General features: G+C 41.9%; 3 protein-coding genes across 3 annotated transcripts in view; 1 reads left to right on the top strand and 2 right to left on the bottom strand.

Moving 5' to 3' along the window:
- Nucleotides 1-221: 221 nt before the first annotated feature.
- Nucleotides 222-3,489, bottom strand: LOC126394799 (transcriptional activator protein Pur-beta). The gene has a single exon (XM_050051882.1). The coding sequence runs from the start codon at nucleotides 3,448-3,450 to the stop codon at nucleotides 2,533-2,535; it is 918 nt and encodes a 305-aa protein (XP_049907839.1). The 5' UTR covers nucleotides 3,451-3,489; the 3' UTR covers nucleotides 222-2,532.
- Nucleotides 3,490-4,619: 1,130 nt separating this feature from the next.
- LOC126394804 (histone H2A.V) lies at nucleotides 4,620-7,603 on the top strand. The gene is made up of 5 exons (XM_050051887.1): nucleotides 4,620-4,774; nucleotides 5,820-5,897; nucleotides 6,103-6,216; nucleotides 6,340-6,469; nucleotides 6,664-7,603. Exons 1-5 carry the CDS (start codon nucleotides 4,772-4,774, stop codon nucleotides 6,723-6,725), a joined length of 387 nt encoding a protein of 128 aa, XP_049907844.1. The 5' UTR covers nucleotides 4,620-4,771; the 3' UTR covers nucleotides 6,726-7,603.
- Nucleotides 7,604-18,393: 10,790 nt separating this feature from the next.
- The window catches only part of hs3st1l2 (heparan sulfate (glucosamine) 3-O-sulfotransferase 1-like 2), a 43,100-nt gene continuing 37,504 nt past the window's right edge, over nucleotides 18,394-23,989 (bottom strand). Inside the window, exons 2-3 of the mRNA XM_050051880.1 lie at nucleotides 22,713-23,128; nucleotides 18,394-19,836 (exon numbers count right to left, since the gene is read on the bottom strand). Of these exons, the coding sequence (XP_049907837.1) occupies nucleotides 19,171-19,836; nucleotides 22,713-22,970 (924 nt within the window). The 5' untranslated portion in view covers nucleotides 22,971-23,128 and the 3' untranslated portion in view covers nucleotides 18,394-19,170. The remainder of the gene's footprint in view (nucleotides 19,837-22,712; nucleotides 23,129-23,989) is intronic.

The following is a 23,989-nucleotide window of genomic DNA, read 5'->3' as shown; positions in this document are numbered from 1 at the left end:
TACTGGTCAGACGAATCAAGCAATATAAAGATGTCTCCTTGAACTCTGTGATGAGCATTTTTCACACCTGTCCATTTGAAGGACAACATATTTTTTTCAGTTACTTGCAAAAATGACCTGCCGGTTAATCGTTGATTAGAATAAACTATTACTGAAACATTAACAACAAGAAAAATGAGTGACCTTGTCCCTGAAGAGGGAGGATAAAAAGACCACACCTCTCCTGAGCAAAAACCTTTTTTATTTCTCGTTGAAAGGAACTTGGTAGATTATTACAGCAGAACACACATGACTGAAACAGCTGCCATTTCACGTAACACAGTACAGGAAGAAGGATGTAGTTCAATCTCATGTGTAATATTATATATAGTATATTTATATCAATAGAAAAGAAAAAAACTATTGCTCCCATGTGTTTTATTTTTTTTTTCATATGGCATTTCTCTGCTGTGTTGAAGTGGGTAAAGTAAAATTCAACGAGAGGTTTACACACCAAAGGAAGTGGGACAATGAAAGTGACATTCCCCAAAGCACGGGAACTTTGTGGCTTTTTTTTTTTATTAGGCTAAGAAGTAAACTTTTTTTTCCATTGCAAGAAATAAAACTTGAAACTGCTCTCAAAAAAAATGGATAAATACCATCGTACAGCAATCAGAATATGCAAAAGAAAAGAACACAAGGCAGCTCTGCGTAAGAGCACGCATGCAAAAATTATCATATTTTTTAAAAGGAGCACTAAAGACAAAATGTCGATGATTGCAGGTGTTTATGTTTGCGTCGTATGGCAACTGATGGAAAGCCAATTTGTGACAAAACATGGTAAAACGGGTGGACTGAAACGAGGGGACAACTCGATGCTATGTAAAGTGAACTGGAGTGCTGAGTGTTTGCTGACAAACTACTTCAATGAAGTTGTTTCTAGAAATTGCTATAACATACTTTGTTATCATTTTGTTGTACTCTTCTTAATTTCCTCTAAGGAATAAAAGAAATGTTAGGAAAAAAGCAGGTATGAAATATCACCCTGGACAGTTGCATCCAAGTTTAGTGTTTTAAATAAGCCACTTTAGGCAGCATTATCTAATAAATGTCTCATATTTCTAAGACATATTTCAATATATCTCTTTTTTGAAAAATATTTCTATCTATAGTTGATCTTTTTAGTAAGTAAATCTCTTCCAGTATATATATTTTTTTATTTTTTATTTTTTTTCCCGCAAGGTACAGCACCCCCACTGTGGGTTTTGTTTTCCAAAAGCACCTAATTTTTTTTCTTACAATCAGACTGAATGTTGCTTCAGTCGTTAATGGTCTGAGTTCAAGATTAAAGGATCCAAATGGCGCACCCCAAATAAGTCAACAAGGTCGATTCCCTTGAGACCGTAGCTCAAGCCCGGCAATATTAAGCTTTAACTCGAAAAAAATCGTGACCAGTGCTGGAGGCCTGAGCTCACTGTGTCCCCGTTGACAAAAAGGTCACAGGGGTCAAATGTGGGCCTGCATCATATGAGAAGACATCAGTTGCCACAGACGTCTCTACTGCAGCAACTGGCTGACCAGGACTGCACCCAGAACCTCTTGAGGATGATGCACAGGCACAGGTAATGCTGATATACCCCAAAATACAGATGGGACTTGCCGGCCCTGAGACAAAACAACCACGTGTGACCACGTTTCAGCTATCGGAGCAGGGGGGGTCAGCACCTGAGCGACACCCAGGAGGAAGAGGGAGGGAGGGAGGGGAGGAAGAGGGCGAGGAGGGTCATTTGGACTCATTTGGATCGTCCAGAGAATCCAAATGAGTCGTGTGCTTGTAACAGATCACCTTATGGGACCTCGCTGGGCTTAGTGGATGTCCTGCGGTGCCAGGGACGCCCCCTATAGCTGAGACCGTGGCTCTTGGAGTTGTGGGTCTGTCTGGGCGAGCCGCTCAATACAGGTCATTTTAGACAAAAACACACACAGCCATGGTGAGTAATGCAGGTGCTCCGTCTCACTCCCACTCTGCACCTGCTGGTATGAGTATGTCACACGTTTCACACTTCCTTATTATCATCACACAGACTACAGGTCAGCGCCAGGTGAGCTCTTACCATTGAATATCAAGCAGGAAGTGAGTCTGGTAACCTATTGGTGTATCTTGAGCTTTGTCAAACTTAATTTGCTGGGCTACATGTGAGGTTATCAAATAGAAAATCAATATATATTTATATATATATATATATAGATGTATGTATATAGATATATATTTTAAAATTTATATCAATGGGGAATCTCATACAGGAGCTGGCTACTGCAGTCCGCACTCATTTAGCTATAACATCCACCTAAACTTTAGGACATGATTCTCTTATATAGACAGATAATTTCTCAGCAGTCAAATATACTTTTTTTTTTTTTTAACTCCGTTGTTTTAGCTTTTTAAAAGTTCGATTCGTCATGCACAGAATAGTCGCTCCTCTCTCTCTGTTTATCGCCAGGCTTTGCATCATGTTGTCAGCTTTATCACAAGTAACGTTAGCCACCTCTCCATCAATCGTCGTCCACGTCGTCGCCCTCCGACTCCTCTCCGGCTCTCCTCTCGTACATCTTATCCCGGTGTCGCTCCTGGATCTCTTTCATTTCCTCGGCGTAGCGGCTGAACGCTCCCCCGAACTTGCTCCACGCCTTGAAGGGGATTGTTATAGAGTTTCTGTAACTGGGCTTCACTTCGCTCACCCGTAAGAAAACTCCGTACTTGTTGGACCCCACGTCAAAGAAGAACCGCTTGGAGTCCACCATAATCGAGGTGCCCTCCGGAAGCTCGCTGTAGCCCCCAGCCCCTCCGCCGCCGGCCAGCTCCTCCTCGTCTCCCCCGTAGTCGTCTATCAACTTGGCCAAGGCGTCGCGGAACTCTATTAAGCCTTGGGCCGGGAGTGCGATGGTTTGTCCGGCCTGCAGGCCAGCCCCGGGGATGCCACCCACTCCGACTCCGAAACCGGGGCCTCGGTTGACGGTCTGCCGGATCCGGAGAAACCGACCCCGCTGGTTCTCCTTTAGGTCGAGGTAGTATTTTCGGTTCTCACGCACCAGGAACTCGCTCTTCAAGGCCCGTCTAGGCCCGGTGTCATCCCCACCGGATGATTGAGCGATCTGCTCCGGGGTGCTAGGCCCAAGCTGGGCGTAGTGCTCTATGAAATCCCCCAGGTAGTCGCGGAACTCTGCCGCAACTGACATCGAGAGGGTCAGCCGACTTTTCGAGCCCCCGGCGCCGACCTCGGCGATTTTGATGAACCGGCCTTTGGCGTTCTGCTTTACATCCAGGTAGAAGCGTTTGTTCTGAATGTCCAGTCGCTTCGACGCCAGCTCCTGGGTCTCCGGTTCCCGCTGGTAATGCTGAAATCCGCCGCCTCCTCCCCCTCCGCCACCGCTGCTGCCACCGCGCTCACTGCCACTGTCCCCATCCGCCATCTTCGCCACCAGCAGCCCGTTTCTCTGCGTATCTTTGACCCCCACCCCCCCTTGCTTGCCGAGCTCGCTGAGGAAACCGGACGCTGCTTGCTGGGCTCTGATTGGCCACTTCTGCTGCCAATCACAACATCTGACAGAAAGCTTGCGTTTCTATTGGCTAACAAATCTGCCTGTCATTTAAACGTCCCCGCCTCCTGGATGACATTCAAGTACATATATTACAGTTCATTACAGCTCTCCATGTTATAAAGTAAAATAAGTGTCCCTTAGAATTTTAACATTTAATTTTCCCAGCTAAAGATGTATTGGAAAGATTCAAGATAAATATAGAATATATATGTGCTTTTTGTAATTCAGATACAGAAACAATAATTCATTTATTCTTTCACTGCAATCATTCAAGTTCATTTTGGACAGATATGCAACAATTCATAGACAGGAAAATGGACACTAATATACATATTAAAGTATTAAATGTGCTATGTGATGTTATATTTTATGTTCCATGGGGTGAATAGCAATATTACCTCTATTCAGCTTCTGATCATTCTTGGCAAATTCAGTATCCACAAATAGAAATGATCTGACACCAAAACCCTGCTTTAACCGGTTTATTGTTGAGCTCGAGCACTATTGCACCTTGTTAGAGGATGTGAGGAACAAATAAGCTACAAAGACTTTCAATATTTTAAAGGATGTGTATTTTATTTGATCACTAAAAGAACTTAATATGATGGACTTTTATTATTACAGGCTTGATTTTTTTCTTGTATGATTACTGTTGTATGCCTTTAGTTATTAGTAAAGTGTTTTGGAATAAAAAAAAGCAGCTCTCCATGTCAGTATTTAAGTTATGTGTATTTACATAGGATGATTTATCTGATAGTGGATTCAATGTTGGCACAACCACTTTTGTAACGTGCATAACTGTGATTTTAATAGGTTGTAAGTGTCCTTGTGCTGAAACTAATTAGTTAAATCCAATTAGAGCCTCCTGATTGTGTATTTTGTACATTTTTGGGATGGATGCCCCTGGAAGGACACTCCACACACACACACTGTCCCGCCTACTTGTTGGTTCCGTGCGCAAAGGCAGGCACGATGATCTTAGGGTGGGGGATGGGTGAGTGCTCTGCAAGCTGCCCGGCGATTGGTCGAAACAGAGATTCGAAGTAACAACACACACCCTGATTGGCTGTCCAGACTCCCACGAGGGGTCGCATGCAAAAGATTTGCGAAAGGGTTTATTGTTTCTTTGCTTTCGGGAGCCGAAATTGTTTGCTATCTGCTCAGTTCTACAATCAAATAACGACACGGAAAAATGGTATGTGCGCCTCGGTTAGTGCTGAATGCGTTAGCCGGGATGTCGGTGCATTTGTACCGTAATTAATGAGCAACTGTAGAAAGTGCCGTTTTGAATTTGAACTGAGGAAATTCGACCAGAAGGTGTGTGGTTAAAAAAGCTTGATAAAGAGCTAACTGTCAGCTAACACGTTAGCATTAACGCTAGCTTGAGAAGTCCGAGTTTTGTTGCGTTTCTGGTTTATGTGACATTACATTTGCTGCGTGTCGGATAGTTCTTCTGATGGAGAAGTGGAGTGGTTAATTGAAAGTTTAAGCTGGGGTTCACAGCGGAGTGATTTTTCCCTCGGTGTAACGTTAGCTTCTCTGAACGGTGGATTAGCAACCATTAGCATGCCAAGTTTAGCTATTTCATTAGCTCAACGGTTGGTTAGCTGTTAGTAGTTAACCACAAGACTTTCAAAGTAAATTTAGAAATAATAAGATTGGGGTAAAATCAACTGTGTGATTTCTCTGCGCTGGGTGACTTCGTGAGGCAAACTTTTTATCCCTGTTGATTTTGTGAATGAAAACTTAAACGCTGACCGTCTTAAAGCGGCGCGTCTGTTTTGTGTTTGTCGCGGGTTCAATGGCAGCACCCCGCCGAGAGCTTCTTGTGTTTTTGTCTGAATGGTTGTGGATTAGTTTTCTCACTTTATGCAGCCAGTCTTTATCTTTGTTATGTGTGTAATAGTCAGACACCATTATCGGTATCGCCTTTGATTTGCAAACGTTATATTTCAATTGTGATTGGCGGGAAAGCATTATCAGTTTAACCGGGCGTCTTTAAGGTGCGTTTAATGACTGTTTACTTTTCTTATTATTATCTAACCACCTCATGCGCTTGTATTTGGTTTTATAAACGTCATTGTCTGCTAACTTGAATAGATGAAGTGCTGTTGAAGTGTTTTTGCAACACTAATTGCACAAAATTTAAACATTACAGCCTCCCACATATTTTAATCATCTGTCATACCAGTTTTGCCTCTCGTGTCGGATTTCAATTTCCTGTTGAAACTTTCCTGCAGGCTGGTGGCAAGGCAGGAAAAGACAGTGGCAAAGCCAAGGCGAAAGCAGTGTCTCGCTCCCAGAGGGCTGGGCTGCAGGTAAATGTCTTTCAGTCATTGTCATGTCAGTTTTATGTGCACAGCTCAACATCACAAATCAGAAATTTGCCTCCAGGGACTCTCTCGTGTGGCAGTTTGTGGCTTTATTTCATGTGTTTTGTGCCACCCATCCTGGCTGCTGAGAGATTGCCCCCCTCCCTTTTTTTTAAACCCAAACCACTGTTTTGTGTCTGTTTCCTGCCAGTTCCCAGTGGGTCGTATCCACAGGCACTTGAAGACTCGCACAACCAGCCACGGGCGCGTAGGAGCCACAGCAGCTGTGTACAGTGCAGCTATCCTTGAGTACCTCACCGCTGAAGTAAGCCTTCCCCATTTTGTGCATGTTTGTGATTAACAGCGGCATTGGATATCACGTCATGCAGTGTTTCTGTGTGAGATGGTGCTGTTTGCATTCATGTCTGTTCCTGTTCTGTTTTTTCAGGTACTAGAGTTGGCGGGTAATGCCTCCAAAGACTTGAAGGTGAAGCGTATCACTCCCCGTCACTTGCAGCTGGCCATCCGTGGTGACGAGGAGTTGGACTCCCTTATCAAGGCAACAATTGCTGGAGGAGGTGCGCTGACAGCCTCAGAAAGACATATATTGTGTTTATTTTTGTCCCATGTTGTATCAGGATGTTGTGTCTTGATTGAATTGACATCACACTTGCATGGCTGTGTATTCTATCCCACTCACTCTGTAGAAATATTTACGACTATCTGTGCGTTAGTCATTTGACCTCACCAATGTTTCTGTTGCTGTTGTCAGGTGTCATTCCCCACATCCACAAATCCCTCATTGGGAAGAAGGGCCAGCAGAAGACTGCATAGACGCCATGTTGACCAGAAATTTCGGGGCTTGGGCTTTGATCGGACCAGGAGTTCACATTTGTTCTTTTTTATTATTAATATTATAGCAAACGAAGAGTGATTGTTAGGATTTGTGTTGTAATATTTTCCCATAACTAGAAAAAAAAGTACAGAAAACCCCTTAACGACAAAAAAAAAAAAACTTTGTATGTTATTGTAGAACGTTTGACTGGGGAGTTCATTATTCTTTCAAATGGTGACCGTGGATTTGTTTGATTGGCCTGGGACTCTGTAATGTTTTATACTGAAAGAAATTGTTAAAACCGTTTTTTATATAAAAGAAACTTGTTTTGTGGTTATTTTCTTGAAGTTATGATGTTTACTATAATACAAGTTTTTAAGGAGACGTTTCTTTTTGGACAGCAAATTAGGTAACGAGAGCTAAATGTGAGACGGTGCTTTTTTCCATTTTGACTTGCTGTAACATTTTGAACTGCACACAGATGGTAATGTATTAAAAGTTGAATTTTTTTACATCAAAATGAAAAGTCATTGAAAACAAGTTATTGCACGCCAACAAATGTGTTAAAACTTTAAATGTGATCAGATGACACTGATCCTGCAGTTTCTGCCTCACTGTGGAGCCGCCTGTCAAGCTCATATCACTACTACATAGCTGTTACACGGATATATGGAGAAGGTGGTTTTTAAGTTTGAACATCTGGCAGATCTGAACCGTATCAGTACTTAAGAAATGTACCTACATGTATGAACAAACTGAAATGTGCCGACCTGAAGTCCATTAATTTTTTTCAAGTAAAATACAAAGAGTTTTTAAAACCTGTGTGTTCAGGGAAATGACGTATTTTATCTTTGAATAAATACTCGTTGCATGTTGTCCTTGGCTTGGTTTGAAACAACTACTTGAAATTATTTTTGCAGTTTGGAGTATCATAAGTCTTATATGTAAAGTGCTACGACTGTCCAAAAATACATGAACAAAACTTCCATCTGGATTTGTGTTTGGTTTTTAAGGAAATATTTACAGTTTAGATATTACAGGAAATAATTCAGCAGGAGAAGTTATTTAATTTAGAACAACTGCAGTGAGTTGCTGCATTTGCAGTGTTGAAGAGTAAACCTGTGTATATCTACATTTCTTTTGTCGAGTTTAATTTTGATAGTAGCTTATACATAGTTGACTAAGCAAATCATAATTTAGATTGAGTATTTTCAGCTGTGCCTCCACAGCATATGTCGTGCAAGTTTACATCCTGCCAGCAGGGGGAGCCACTGGCATTCACAATAACATCTGTTTTTCCATGATTGACCAATAGGTACTTTGGGCATTGACATATGCAGTATAATATATACCGTGTATATATATATATATATATTGGGCCAACCAGATGTACACCACAAGTGTGCCAAGGTGCAAACATGAAATATTTAATTTTTTATTTTCTTAATGGAAATATTGAGGGAATAGAGGAGGTTTAAAGTCAACTGTAATACAGTAAATCTGCAACAGAGTGTAAAACTTAATGGAGGCTGTATCACCAGTATTATGGTAATGGAAATTTTTGGGGGAGAAAAATCCTTGTGAGCATGTTCAAATTCCCTGTGGCATTAGGTTTTTTTTGACGCTGCAAAAAAATAAATAAAAATATAATAGAAAATACAAAAAAAGATGGATATAAGATATTTTGCACTTGTGGAATTTAAATGTAACACAGAATGAGGTCAGGGTTAGGATGTTACTTAACCACATCTTGGTGTTAACAATATTCCAATACCTGTATCTGTCTCTTTAACACTTTGGTGAAGATAGAGAACACTTACACACAATAAGTTTTGACTTATATATCAACTCTAAGTTACAATCCATGATGCCAAATTTAATACCCTATTTCATACAAATAAGGTGTTTTTAAAACATATTTCTGTGTATTTCTGCTAATCATGATGACTGCATGATTTAAAAACATAGCGAAAATGACTGGGCTTTAAAGGAGCAGTGTGTAAGATTTAGGGGGTATTTTAAGGGCATCTCATGGTGAGGAGTGCAGATTGCAACCAGCTGAAAGTTATCCAAATCCTGAATTATCTGCAGGGGTCTTGTTCTCTCTGAGACAAACAGACCAGGTGATTTAAACCAGTAAAAACACTAAATAAAGCAGTTTCATGTTACAAATCAGTGTTTGGCATGTTGGGGACAGGCTGCTAGCCTCGCACCTGCTCATCTGTGCCCACCTTCCCTCCTCTGATAACTTAACGTGTGTTCACTTTATTCCTGATCCAGATGTTGAGCAGGTTTTTACTGTAAGCTGAATTAAAACAAACAGGCCAGATGATTTAAACTGCTAAAAACACTCAAGAAAGCAGTTTCACATTTTTAACCCTCCGGTCCCCCTCGGATGGAAAATGTCCTTTTCAGTCATTTTTCAGTTTTTATTTTTTGATATCTTTGGCTGTGTTCATGCACCAGAAACCTTATTTTTGGTGATATTTTGAAATTTTAAAGCCGCTCCTAAATCAGTCCTAAAATACACAAATGGCAACCTTTTACAACACCTCGCCCCCTCGGACGAAAACCATTTCCATTGAAACCCATTAAAACAACATTTTTTGATTCCCCTTCAATTTACATAAAAAACATGTTTTTTTTCTATCTCTGGCAGTCAGGTTGGTTAGAGAGACCCAAGAATGGTAAAAAAAAACCAAACAAACAGATGGGGCCAATTTCCATTTTTGGGGCCCTGCTGTCTTTTCAATACAATTCTTGGTTTTGCCACTTGAGACACTATAAGCCCCTAACAGGGAGGGCAAAGGCAGAGTAGATCAAAAATGGTCTTGCTGTGCTTATAAGGATGTGACAGTGTGGTCTGTATAAAAATATTGTAATATTAGTTTGTGTGTGTGTGTGTGTACATGGACTCAAAATACACAATGTCAAATCCCTATGTGAAAATATAGCTAAATGTAAAACCATAAATTCCGTATTTGTTCATCACATCCTCATGACAATTTAGAAACATGAATTTGATGATATTAGTCATGCATTCCAGAGTTAGAGGATGAAAATGGAAGTATTAGTCATGCATTCCAGAGTTAGAGGATGAAAATGGAAGTTTTTACTAAAATCCAGCTGAATCATACATTTTCTCCTGCTTCCAAGTTTTTACTAAAATCCAGCTGAATCATACATTTTCTCCTGCTTCCCAGCAGAGCAAACACACACTAAATAATAAGCAGTAAAATTGCCTGAATTTTTCTCCTATTTTTTCATTATTGAGGTTTGGGAGCCATTGCTGCAAAAAAAAAAATGAAATAAATAAAATAAATGCTAAGTTAGCGTTGATATGGATGTCTGGGGGCTGTGGCTTTATAGATACTAAAAAATATTGTGTGTTTGTGTGTGTGTGTGCATGTGTGTAATTGTGTAGCTAAAAATTGCAAATTATGAGCTGCAGGTTGCTGCAAGGTTACATTACTGTTTTCTCCATCTCTCTCTCTCTCTCTCTCTCTCTCTCTCTCTCTCTCTCTCTCTCTCTCTCTCTCTCTCATACAGACACACATACACACACACACACACACACACAATGAATACTTGTATAATCCGAGTAGGAGTTGGTTAAAAGATTTAAGCAAAAAAAAGTAGAAAAAATATTAATATTTAATAACTAAACTATTAACATTTAATAATATAATAATAATAATTATTATTATTATTTAAAATATTAATATTTAATATTTTTATGGTTGTTTTTCAACAAGGACGAAAAACGTCCCGAAAGGGACAGGTGTCGATGTTTATTGAAAAATTGAAACTGCACAAAAAAATAATAATGCATCAAAATTGGTGCTGTTATTAATCATTCACATATCCCAGACTGTGATAATTAGAAAAAAAATTCCATCCAACATTTATTAAATAGAAAGTAATTCATAATTCATGTTTTTTTCCATAAAAGTAACGGTGACTTCATGTAAAGAAAATGGCATATAAAGGGTTAAAAATTCTCAAAATGAATGAATATTTGATATGTATAATCTGAGTAGGAGTTGGTTAAAAGATTTAAGCCAAAAAAAAGTAGAAAAAAATATTAATATTTAATAATTTTATGGTTGTTTTTCAACAAGGACGAAAAACATCCCGAAGGGGACAGGTATGATTTTATATAAGGGGGACCGGAGGGTTAAACATCAGTGTTTTTCAGATGCTCCTGTCGAGGAGGGCCTGCTAATTATGGTAGCTGATGTGAAAATGGGAATGACCCTATCTAGAGCCAGTGTTTGCTTTGTCCATTCTAGGCTACTGTAGAAACATGCTGATCTCTGTAGTCGAGGACCAGCTCCCTATGCCAATATAAACATCTCATTCTGAGGTAAGAAACACAACATTTCTTATTTTTAGCTGATTATACACTAAAGGAAACTGTTATACTGTATTCCATTTCTGCCAATATTTCCCCCTAAATCAGGGCTTAATAGGTCTATATGAGCATTCAAATACATGTTTTACCACAAGATGGCTCCTCTGCAGTGGGCTATTCATGAGGACTGTGGCCACTATGATTATTACCCAATCAAGAAACAGTTCAGCACATAACCAGCATAAAAGCACATGTTGCCATTTGTACACCTTGTTTCGATTAAACAAACAACATATGACATTTGATTGAGCTTTGGAGATGTTGGTGGGCTTATTTTTTTCATCTTTCTTCCTGTTTCTAGTTCATAAGCTAAGCTAAGATAAGCAGCTTCAACCAATCATGGTATCGATCCTCTTGTCTAACTTTTAGTAGGAAAGTGAATACGAATGTTTCTCAAAAATGTTGAGCAATTCCTTTAAAAAAAAAAAAAGCCAACTTTGAAGAAACCTTGAAAAAGAAACAGCCCTGGTTTACCTCATGTCACAATAATACTGTTTATACTTGAATAGATGTTTATTTTGCCAACTCTTCACTCTTCACTGTCTGCAGCTGTCACAGAGTTTGTATCTGTGAAGAAGTGCAAAGGAAAGGATTTCAATTTTTCCTCCACACATACCGACTAAATTTTACATTGTATGAATGTTGTCCTTTTGTTGAGCTGTGTTGTCTGTCAAGGTTAGAGCTCAGGTTTCCACAAACACTTGAAAGCACCTTTCAGAAAAATCCTTATTACTGACACAAATGCAGCAAAAGGAATGATAAAGAGCAAAGAGCAACAGCACAGCAGACATATTTCAGCCTTGAACAGCAGGCATGGGGAATAAACATGATGTGCGACACATGATTCTCTCAACAAGCTGAATTGTCCTTGGTCATTTAGGTAAAACTGCAATCAGACGCCAGAGGAAGTTTTTCAGGTGACAGTCTCTGTTAGGTGAGGCCTTTTCTGTAGAGTTTAGTATCAAAGCTGTAGATCACTTCATGAAAACTATGGAGCAACAGCACCCGAGTCTCCACAGCACAGTTTGTAACAGCCTGCATCAAATTCAGACAATCACAATTTATTTGTCTTTGTATAGCCCTTTTTAAATAGGAATTGTGTAAATTTGCAGGAAAGCCCAATCAGTCTTTTTTCAGCATTGGCAGTATGAAAACAAAATCGGGGAGTGCAGCAAAATGCCACCTGCCTACTTTTGTTTATACAGAACGTGGGGCAATGGGGGGCGTGAGCAAGTAACAAAACATGTAGCTCAGCGTGTGACGTAAACAGTGACGTACTGTACGTACAGTCAAATATATGAAATGTGCCTTTAACATGATGTATACTGTGTCACCTAGCAGCAACGTCATCAAGCAGCACTTGTTATGATTTGAGTCTGTTGAGCGCACCCAACGCTGGTCTGACGTATACTTATGTACTCCTGCTTTTTCCTTTATCTCTCAACACAACAGTGATGGTAATAAGTACATGTGGCGACTATTCTGTTCATGTATGAAAATATAGTAGCCGTACAACCGGGCTTGGTAAGGTTGGAGTGTTTTTGAGTTGATGTAAAAATAAATGACGAGCATTTGTGAAATCCCACACTCGTGAGGACGTGAGTTTCTGCCTGTTGTCTCACTCCAAAGAGCTACACGGACCCAAAACCATCACACAAGGGAAGCCGCAGCTGGTCAGTCCTTCGGCGATTCTTTCTTAAGTCGTCCCGTCCTTCACCGTCCTTTAATGGCCTCTTCGTTTGCGAGGGCAAGGAGGGCGCGCAATTCCTTGTCTCCCCAGTTGCTCATCTTTACAGTGTCTGTCAGGTTTGTGTTTCCCTCTTGCTACTAGCTGCTCATTCCTGCTATCAGCTGTTTCCTGTTTATCCACCGCCAGTGGGTCGCACGTGCGGCGTCATCAACATCTCCTCCCACAAGTCTTCAACAGCCTCTCCCATGACGGAAGGGCGCCTCGTTCTTTTTAAACCAAGAAGGTTCCGCCAATATATCTACGCTATGAGGTGGCAAATTGGATCCCTCGGAAGGATGGGCCAACTTTTGGTTTTGTTACTTGCTCACGCCCCCCATTGCCCCAAAAAAGGCGCATTCTGTATGAACAAAAGTAGGCAGGCTGCATTTTGCTGCGCTCCCTGATTTTGTTTTTATACTGCCAATGCTGAAAAAAGACTGATTGGGCTTTCCTGCAAATTTACACAATTCCTATCTAAAAAGGGCTAAAGAGAGGGCCCCCCCAAACCAATCCACTTAGGGCCCCCAAAGGTATAGGGCCAGCCCTGATTTAAGGAGTGCCTTTGGTTATCGTGCTTCACACTTCATATCATATCAAGTGTCATGCAGTGTGGGAATATCAAAAAATATCAAAAATATCTCCCAAAATGTCAAACTACTTCTTAAAGGCTAAAACAATTAGCAAGCATACTCAAGCTTCTCTTTTTTTAAAAAAAAGTATCTTTAAAAACCTCAACCTAACAATTGTTCATTTTCATAATCACTCATGAGAAGCCTAATTAACTTTTGTTCCCTGGCAGAAACTTAGAGGAGCCTAATTATGGGTCTCTCCTTTGTACCCCAGCAACACCTCAGCGTCATGCTCATCTCATTATTTCCTTTTCAGTTCCCACTGGCTGAAGTGTCACAAAAACTCTTTATTATATGAGCTGCAAATGATGTGGAAGAGATGAGTGATGATACTGCAGAAGAACAAGCAGCTCCGACGGCGACAGGAACAAAAAACTGTGGTTTATTTAAAAAAAAAAAAAAAATCACGACTACTTCTGAAGTTTTGTTTACTCATGACTGACTCAGAAGTGAAATGACTCTGAAATGATATAACATAGGCCGCACAGGCCAGCGCTGACAGCAAGGATCTTATTACGACACTAACAGCACTGACCTTTTAAAGAGCAGCGTTAACTCCACTGTCGTCCTGAGGCCCGCAGTCTGACTTCTCTTCACATGAGAGAACCGAGTCACACTGATTTAATATTAACATTTTTATCAGCCACACATGGACCAGCCCAGCCGCCTGAAGAAAATGTCGGCTTTGTGCGTTGCATTTGCACGTTTCATAAGTATCATATCAACATTTCTAAAGTGATGTAGTGTATAAGCTGAGTGTCATCTGGAGGTGGAGGGGACAGTGAATGGTGTGTCACCTTGGCGAGATGCCTGCCAAGCTGCAGAGCACTTTTTGAGACCAACAAGTGTTGTCTTTAAGTGATCCGTTACTGGTTTATAAGTGACTATCAATGCACCAAATATGGCTCCAAGGTAGTGGCATGAAAAGTGGTTGTTCTTTATCAACATATTGCTGCATTTCCTGCTGGGATTGTGGCCACCAGACTCTGTATTATAAGCTAAAACAAGATCTTTTTAAACCATAACTAAGTGGTTTTTGTGCCTGAACCTAAAAACACATCAACCCCAGCTTTGTTGTAATGTAAGGTTTCAAAGTATCTGACACATCATGTACACTGACGCCACTTGACGCTCTCCACCCACCAAAAACACCACTGTGGGCTAAGTAACCTCCCCTCACGGCAACTGTACTCCCTGATGGCAGTGCCCCCCCAGCAGGACAATGAGCCATGCCACACCACACAAACTGCTCAAGAATGGAGTAACATGACAGAAAGCTCAAGGTGTCGACCTGCCCTCCAAATCTCCCACACCCCAGTCTGACTGAGCATCTTGGGAAGTGCTGGTGAAGGGCATCAAGTGGCAAAATATTATACTACTCTTACCTTTCTTGCATTTCACACAGCACTTAGAAAAAATTTGAACATCCACAACTCCCGCCTCCCTCCAAAGTCCCATCCCCCTCCTCCTGCAACTCCACCTACCTCCAAAGGCCTACTCCCTCCTCCTCCATTACGTCCTCATTACGTCTATGATAGATGTAGACGTTGGCAAGTGTGTGATGTAAGTGTGCCTGTGGACATGCTACAGTAACTTTTGCTAATCAGCACTTAACACAAAGTACAGGTGAGGCTGATGGGACTGAGTGTCATTAGTTTTGCAGGGATTTGGTCATCAATCAAAGTTGGACGGATCAATTCGTATTGAGGTGGACATGAATACAGCCTTGGTCTGTCCCAGATATACTGACGATCCACCCAGTAGATATTACATTTAGCTCAAAACCATAAATGTTCGAGGAAACATCAGGGGATCACCACAATAAGTAGGTCTCACCTTCTGGGAATCATGAATGCTTGTACAAAAATTTCTGATCCATCCAATAGTTGTCGAGATATTTTAGTGCTGGACCAACTGACCAACGTTGCCATCCCCAGAGCCGCTCATGTGGCTAAAATCATGAGCTGCCACAGTATGAGCAGTGATAGCCATCTTGGCTTATCAGAGAAAGAACACACCGAAAACTCTGACTGACAGGCGATTTCTGGGAAGTGCAGCAGAAACACCAGGATGCATAAAATATGACACCAAAATAGAACATCTAATCCTGCAGATAAAGCTGATGCTGTGAATCACTCCGAGACGAAGTTGGCTATGAAACTGGTGCAAACTCAGGAACCCCGACACGCGACGTAAAGATTTCTCTGATGAAATGTGACGTGAGATGTATTGTCCACATGAGTGCGAGCCTCAGCAGGGAACACATGAAAGACGGCGCTGCCTCAAATCTTCAAAGAGCCAGAGTCATTTGTTTATTCTTACATCTCTCTCTGCTTCTGTCTTTACAGTTTTCTCTTGAGGACGGTGGGAGGGTGACAGCCAGAGGTCAGCCTTCAGCTCCCATTCTCTTCTGCAGCGAACAAGAGACGCCTGAAATGCACCACACGAAACAGTGACAGCGTTAAAGGTAATAATCCAGAGGTGTTTGTTTAAGTAGTTTCTATTGTTGGATGTTGTAACAAGAGTTTTGAAACCTTGTGTTTTCTACTGTAGATCTTTCGTTCGGGACATAAAAAAAAATCTTGTCTGGCACAAATAGTGATTCATTTTACAAGACTGATTTTCTTGAAACAAATCGACTCGGGTATTTAGCATCAGCAGCTAGTCCTTTTAAATGAAAACAAGAAATGTGTACTCAGTTGAGCGCAGATCTCTGCGGGGCAGCATTACTGCTGTGCTTTCCCACATCAGACAAAGAAAAGAAACCATTTAACTGCCTGCTTAATTACTTAAAGCAACACTAACCTTTCTGGAAATTTTACGCTTTTCTTTATTTCGGTTAAAATGCCATTAATAAGCTGATGGCACACAAAAATGTAAGTGAATTCCACCAGAGATAAAAACTCATAATTATACCATTCTCATTGGCCGAGCGTCCTGTCTGTCTTCCCCACGTGGAGGCCTCCGACTGACGTAACCGCTCGCGTAACAACCCCCCCCCCCCCCTTACATACACAGGGACGCTTGTGGATATAAACTTTTCTCCGTAATCCTGAGCTAAAAGGGACGAGATGGTCGCAGAGTTTCTGCTGGACAGGTATTTTTAGTTTGCCTCTAATGTAACATAGGCTATAACATTATATGACAACACAGCATCTGGTTGCTAATGGCTAACGTTAGCCTACTGTAGCGTAGCCTCTGAAACATTAACATTATCTTCCTTGTGTGTTTCCACTTACTAGTAACGTTAAGGCTACTATCTAACGTTAGCACTGTAACCTTATTCTAAAACTCATCAGTCATCACTGACTGCGGTTGAGTTTTAAAACTCCAGGGTTGTGTTTGACTGTCTTAGTTGTAACGTTACTCGCTCTCCTCTTCCGTGTATCTAACGTTACCTTGCCAACGCCTACGTCTATCATAGACGTAATGAGGACGTAATGGAGGAGGAGGGAGTAGCCCTTTGGAGGGAGGTTGGGTTGTGGATGTTCAAATTTTTTCTAAGTGCTGTGTGAAATGCAAGAAAGGTAAGAGTAGCTTTAAGGTAGAAGCACAAATATTGAGGAGACATGACCGAATCTGCATGTCTTTCAAAATCAGGCAGGCAAAGCGTTCCGCTTCTGAAACAGTCTTGGTGTGGTGTGACACAGTGTGGTGGACAGAACAAACTCGTGTTGCAGCTGCACCCATTGGAATTGACCCTTCAATATTTCCCGCTCTCAGACGCAGACTGGCCAATCATAACATAACATCGGGCTGACTCCACTGACCCTCCCACTCGCCCTACTCGGACCTTTGCTACCTTAACTTTCATTGTTGTCCTGCTGCGTTTCCCCCTGAAAACACGGCGACCGGCTGCGTATCAGTTGGAAGTTTTACTGACCAAACGCCGGTTTTTGAAGACAAATTGAGACCAGGTTGCGCTGTCCAGTGAATTGTGGGACAGTGATTCTAACAATAACCAAAGCAGTGTTCAGGTTAAAAACAGCTCATCTATCCTTTAATCTGATAATTTAAACTTTCTTCTCTCATGTCCCGACATGTCAGTCCAATCTAGTCCTTCCAGATAAACTGAATCAACCAGCCAGTTGCCAGAAGAAAATGTTGGCATTGTACGTTTCTGCAAACCATGATGTTACATTTGCAACGTGACACAGTGTATGAGCTGACTTTTTCAAGATGAGCCTGCCAAGCTGCTGACAACACTTTGAGACCAACAAACAACAAAACTGGTTGTGTTGTTGTGAGCTATGGCTGTTTCCAGCAGCTTTTTAGGTTTCAAACGTGAGTGTTTTGTAGCGACCCGCCAGTGTTTTTGCAGCAGGGATATACAGAGACATTGCTGTGTGTCCTGCAGGGATTGTTCCCTAAAACTGGATTTTTTAAGCCAAAACATGATGAATTCCTGAACATAACCAAGTGGTTTTTGTGCCTAAACCTGACACATTATTCCCAGCGTTGCTGAAATGTAAAGTTTCAGTATATCTGCTACATGCAACGTGCAAATATTAAGTATCCCTGGTTTGCATAATTTTTTTCTAGCACTTGGGTTGAATTAATTCAAGAAATCCATTCTGACTTTGAATATAGACAAGATTCAAACAGCCCTTCAGGTGACCTGCAGGTGTGATTTGTTACAGTGTGGTGGTGAAACTGGAGGTAATTCCTTCACAGGAATAACTTCACGATGAAAAGAAACGCAGGTGTCCTTTGATCCTCGATGTAAAGAACATGTTAGATAGACACTGACAGAGAACATCTTCACACACTTTGAGAGAGAGGAGCTTTCGCAGAGACCTGTCAGCTGCTGTGTGTCTTTATGTTTGATGTTTTTAAACCAATACACCTCGTAGCTGGGTTCAACACACTGGTAAAAAGGAAGGAGAGTGTAGGACTGAACACATTTATTAGAAGGACGTCTTAAAAAACACAAACTAGCGATAGTACTACATTGGCCTTGAAAGTAAAAAAGAAACCAAAAGAAGTTTTCAAGGTGGCTAGTTTCTAAAGAGCTAAAAACAGGAAAAGATTTCATTGAACATCTGAAAGTCGGCCTTAAAAAATAACAAAAGAAAGAAGTAAAGAGGATGATTCAACTAAAACATGTCCACTAACATATAAACATGTTACAACTGTTGAGAAAAATAAAAGCAAGGAGTTGGTTTTTGTTTGAAATTGTCCACATTGAACCTCGATTGACTTTTTTTTTAATGCAATTAGAGTTCATAGTGCAACAATTAATAGATGCGACCATCTTTTCATCACTTGCCTATTTCTACATCACTTCAAAGTCTGCACATCTTCTTTTCACCCCACAGATGAGCACTAACGACGAGTTAGTCGCGTGTCCGGTTTCAAACTTGCGTATGGCACAGTTGTCGTAAGCTTCGTCAAGTGAGTTTGTCCCAGGAGGCACCAGTATGGTCATGGTAAAGGTCTGTGTTGACCACTCTAACTCTTCACATATCTTCACTCAAACACACATATGTGCTGCTTTCGTTGGCCACATTTATACCTGAGTAGGTATAAACAACAAGAGATGTTTATGACTTAAATCGAACTAAAATCTTTTCACTCGTCTACCTACAAAAACACACAAACCACAGTCTTCTGTCCCTCTCTGTGTCCCTGAATGTGTCTGCATTGAGCAGGCGGTGCTTTTCATCACTGGATCAGCACCAGGAAAACGACCTCCCCACCATTTCAAAGAACAGCTTGTTGGGCTTCCTGAAGTAGTGACAGAGCTTCTTAAAGGCCTGGGTGCTCAGCGGCGCATGCGGCCTGCCTTTAGACTCGTCCAGGCACTTGTCGTGTCCGGCAGACAGGAGGCAGTAGAAGCCCTTGGTGGTGTTGTAGTAGAAGTTGTTGGGGCTTATCCTGGGCGGCAGGTCCAGAAACCTCTCAGCCTTTCTCAGCTCAGGGAAGGGATCCCGAATGAGCGCGTCGCCATCCACTACGTGGATCTGCTCCCTGGGGAAGACCTCCAGCCAGCGTGCTAGATGCTGGTAGTACAGGCTCCTCTGCAGCGCCTTGTACCCGGGATCAATGTGGCCCTTGTGGATCAGGAGATCCTCTAGCGGCTGGTAGGGCTTGTGGCGGGTCAGTCGGTTGTGGAGGACTTGGGTGTAGTCAGAAACCAGCCTCTCAGCGGGGTCCCGGACGATGAGCAACAAGCGGACGGCGGGGTTCATGTCCCAGACACGTGTAGGAACCTGAGGGGCCGCGAAGTAGCCAGGGGTCTTCTCCACTGTCAGCTGATCGGGGAGGGTGAAGGGCATCTGGGCTCGGTACCAGGCCAGGCCTCGGCGGAAGTGCTCCTCCACGTTGAAGTAGTGAACCTGACACAGGAAAGAGAAGGTGACTTTAATGACGACAAGGAAAGCAGCACATGTCCACTAAATTTCACTTCTTTCGTTAATGGAACTGAAAGAATGTGAAGGGATGAGAAATGTGAGGGAGCCAGATCTGAAATGTACTGTATCTATGAGACACTGAGCTCTTTTCATTTTGTCCCCAGCTTGTCCGAACCAATCTATTCTTTTGCGCCAGCTCTCCAACTTTGCAGTCCTCACCTTGAACTACCCTGATCAGGATTTCTCTCAGTGGTGCCTCTTCGGGACAGGCCTGTCTTCATTCATAATCATGTAGGTACACTGCAAACCTACAGACAGTAGGTTGAGCTGACTTTGTATGCGTCTCTTCACTGAGGGGAAAAGTTCACCCAGAGTGAGACACAAATTCACCTGATGTATACTATTGTGAGCAGTGGTAGAAAGTAAGTGCATTTACTTAATGGAGCAGTCTGCAAGGGTGTTTTCACACATAGTTCTTTTTGAACAAACTGACCTCAGTCCTCTTAAACTGCACCAAAAAGTAGACCAACGGGAAAGGAACTCTGATGGGGTCTCAGTTCTCTTTCTATTCACACTATATATAATATATATTGACATAGTTTTGTTTTTACTTTGACATGGTGCTGCAGTGTGGTTATGAAGCCCCTCACTTTCAGATGAACTTAATATTGGAGGAAAACATTAGCATTTCTGTGCTGTAGACTGTTGCTGTTTGATGTATTCTACATTCCACATCTGGAGACGAGCAGTGTCTTCCGTGAACCAAACTACTGCTCGCCCTGCGTTCTTGCAAGCGTTACAAGCAGATGAGGTTTTGTCTGTTTTTTCAGGCGTCCCAGGTCAACAGCATGTGATCTAGAGGGCTGAATACAATGGCAAAGAGCAAAGTGAACCGCACTGCAGACTGGAAGCAGACCGAACTCAGACCACCTCACCTCAGAGGGGTCTGAGTTCTCTTGAAATGTTCTCATATGCACAACAAATGCTGAGTCACCGCTATGAGTCCGTTTAGAGGGCTGAAAAGGACCAAGTTTGAAAACACCCCTAGTGACATCCATCGGTCTTCAGTGTTTATTCTTTAAGAGGTTTTTTACTGGGAGCCAAGTTATCGGCAGAGGTCTCCTCCTCAAAACAAATGGGGTCCATGTCATTGGTCCGACAGCCCATTAGTCCGACGTCCCGTTGTTCCGATATGTGATTATACTAGGCTGTACTGTATTTGTGTACCACAGAGGATCAGCAACGCAACAAAAATAGGCTACTGGTCGGGATACAAGTGTCATAGAGAGAAGAGAATGAAACACCATAACCTCCTGTTATTAACTCTGGGGTCGGGGTTGTGTGGGGAGCTTTCCGCGGTGCTGAACGGCTCCCGGCGGGTGTATTTCTGCCTTGATGGTGCGCCGCAACCGGCTCTGGGTCAGCTGGGAAAGGCTTGAGGCGGAGCAGGCTCACAGCTTATGTGTTTGTCACTTTCTTTTTCATTTTAACCCACACCATGATCTTTTCCTGACCCTAACCAACCAGACCTTAACCACAGGGCGTCATGATGATTTCGGAACAACGGGACTTCAGAACAATGGGTTTAATATAGTCGGACCAATGGGCTTTCGGACCAATGGGCAGTTCCCAAACAAATGGACCCAGTAAATTTAAACCAGTAAAAACACTGAATAAAGCAGTCTCACTTTACCAATCAGTGTTCCTTCCATGCTTGCAGTACTCAACTTGTTTTGCGCAGGTGCCACTTTTGCAAAATGACATGTGGCCAGGGGTCAGACTCAAAAGCCTAGAACAGATCAGGAGTACGCAGGGGCATTTCTTGGGTTTGAGGACATTCAGGGCTTCGTCTGTACCTCTGTTGAAGTCCAGGGGATCCTTCCCTGGCACTTTTTCGATAAACAAGCTCTATTTTGACGCTTTTCATGCACCCTGACACCTTATTTACATTAGAAGTGAAAAAATATTCCCATTATGAATCAACTTATTTTCAGTGAGAATTGGAAAATGACTGGGGAGGCGACCTGGTAGTCTGTCACAAGCAAGATTTCAATTCAATTCAATTCAATTTTATTTATAAAGCCCAATATCACAAATCACAATTTGCCTCACAGGGCTTTACAGCATACAACATCCCTCTGTCCTTTGGACCCTCGCAGCGGATAAGGAAAAACTCCCCAAAAAAACCCTTTAACGGGGGAAAAAAACAGTAGAAACCTCAGGAAGAGCAACTGAGGAGGGATCCCTCTTCCAGGACGACAGACGTGCAATAGATGTCGTACAGAACAGATCAGCAGCAGATTTGCTTGTGACACCTCTCCAGCTGCCAGTCCACACTCCATATTTAGTCTGGATGGGGACTAAATATAATGCCCTGTAATATTTTAAAGGCCCACATCCCCATCCCTGAAATACATATATATTTTAAATCTTGTAGCGCACGATATTAACTTAGCTTGTGTGCATAAATGAAAAAATATCTTTTGAGACTTTGAAGGCTAAATACTCTTAAAAGAGCCATTTTGCATAACGAGAATTTAATTCATCTATTGTGAAAGTTCAGGAAGCAAGTCTGCAGGAAAATAATTGATTGCTGAGTCTCTGTGGAGTTGATACCGACAACCTTGTGTTGATAGTGGGACCGAACCACCAGTCTAGGGCCAACCCTGACTGCAGCTGTCAAATAAATGTAGTGGAGCACAATATTTCACTTTGAAATGTGATGCAGTAGAAATATGAAGATTGACATACTCCATTTAAGTACCTAAAAATTGTACTTAATAAGTACTGGACTAAATCTACTTTCCAACACTGGTGATCGTACAGTCGTACAGTTATGAGGTGACAGTGATGGTCTTTACCTCGGCCTTTGCCACTTCCACGTCTGGGTGCAGATTGAGCATCTCCAGCAGGGCTCTTGTGCCGCCTTTCCGCACACCAATAATAATCGCCCCAGGCAACCGCTGCTGGGTGGCATTGTGAGAGGAGGAGGAAGAGGAGGATGAAGAGGAGTAGGCAGGGGGGCTGGAACCCCCGCTGCGTAATTCCCTTAAGCACACAGACAGCTGAGTCTGCAGCAGCAGAAGCACCAGCAGCGCTAGTATCACTGTCCACAGCATGGTGCCCGACACACACACACACACACACACACACACACACACACAGAGGTGGAGTGGAGGTTATGTGCACACACTCATGAAGCTCCCGGACTTGTACAGAGTTGTGCTTGTTAGCAGTCAGCAGGGGGCCTCAGGGGGAAGCTCTTCAATTGGACAACCTATGAACCAAGAAAAAGAAAATAAATAAAGGTTAGTGTCCACTTTGTCTCACTACACAACTTTATTCTTTAACACAGGCCCTGTGGTAGAAGCACAAGGTGGAAACGCTGCTGATAAACACACAACATGAGGTCCTCTTTGTAAACTTAGAACAAAAATTCAGAAGGAAGAAGATCAAGCTGCAGGCTGAGCAGGCTTTATCAAGTTTACTGCCACGTATTAGCACAACTTATGACAGATAAAGCCTGTAGCTCTAAAAACAAAAAAAAGCTCAGTGTCTAAAAATCAACAACAACTCTTCTGTCTGCAGCTTTCACAGTCAGTTATTTGTGTATTTGTGGATCCTCACTAGCTTCTGCTACAGTAGTTACTAATCTTCCTTTGGTGCACACATTATAAAATCTCCAATTAAAACACTGATACAGACATGAAATGCAGATTTTTGACAATAAATAAATAAATGTAAAAGAGCAGAAAACAATTACAGCAAATCAGTAAGGACACAAAACTATCAATAAATAGTTCAAATGACCACATATAGTATAAACAAACAAAAAAAAGTAGAGTGAGCCAAAATGCAGAAATGATAACTAATAATTTCAACAACACAGCTGCGTTTAAGCACAAAGCTCACCATAAAATGTATGAAATCTAAGATGACATCAGATTAAAAAAATGACAGTACTAGTCCATACCCATTGGTAGCTTTGTCACCTTCTACCTATGCCAATCCTCAATGCCTATGTGCAGTTTCACATAGATTGACCACGTCAGTGGGTAGAAAAACGTGGGACAGACAGAATGACTGACTGACAGAATGACACACTGACAGTTTCCGTGATTATGTACAGCATACCATA

This window comes from Epinephelus moara, chromosome 8 (genome assembly GCF_006386435.1).
Source record: "Epinephelus moara isolate mb chromosome 8, YSFRI_EMoa_1.0, whole genome shotgun sequence".
Taxonomy (NCBI): Eukaryota; Metazoa; Chordata; class Actinopteri; order Perciformes; family Serranidae; genus Epinephelus; species Epinephelus moara.
This window is presented reverse-complemented; position numbering and strand designations above follow the sequence as displayed.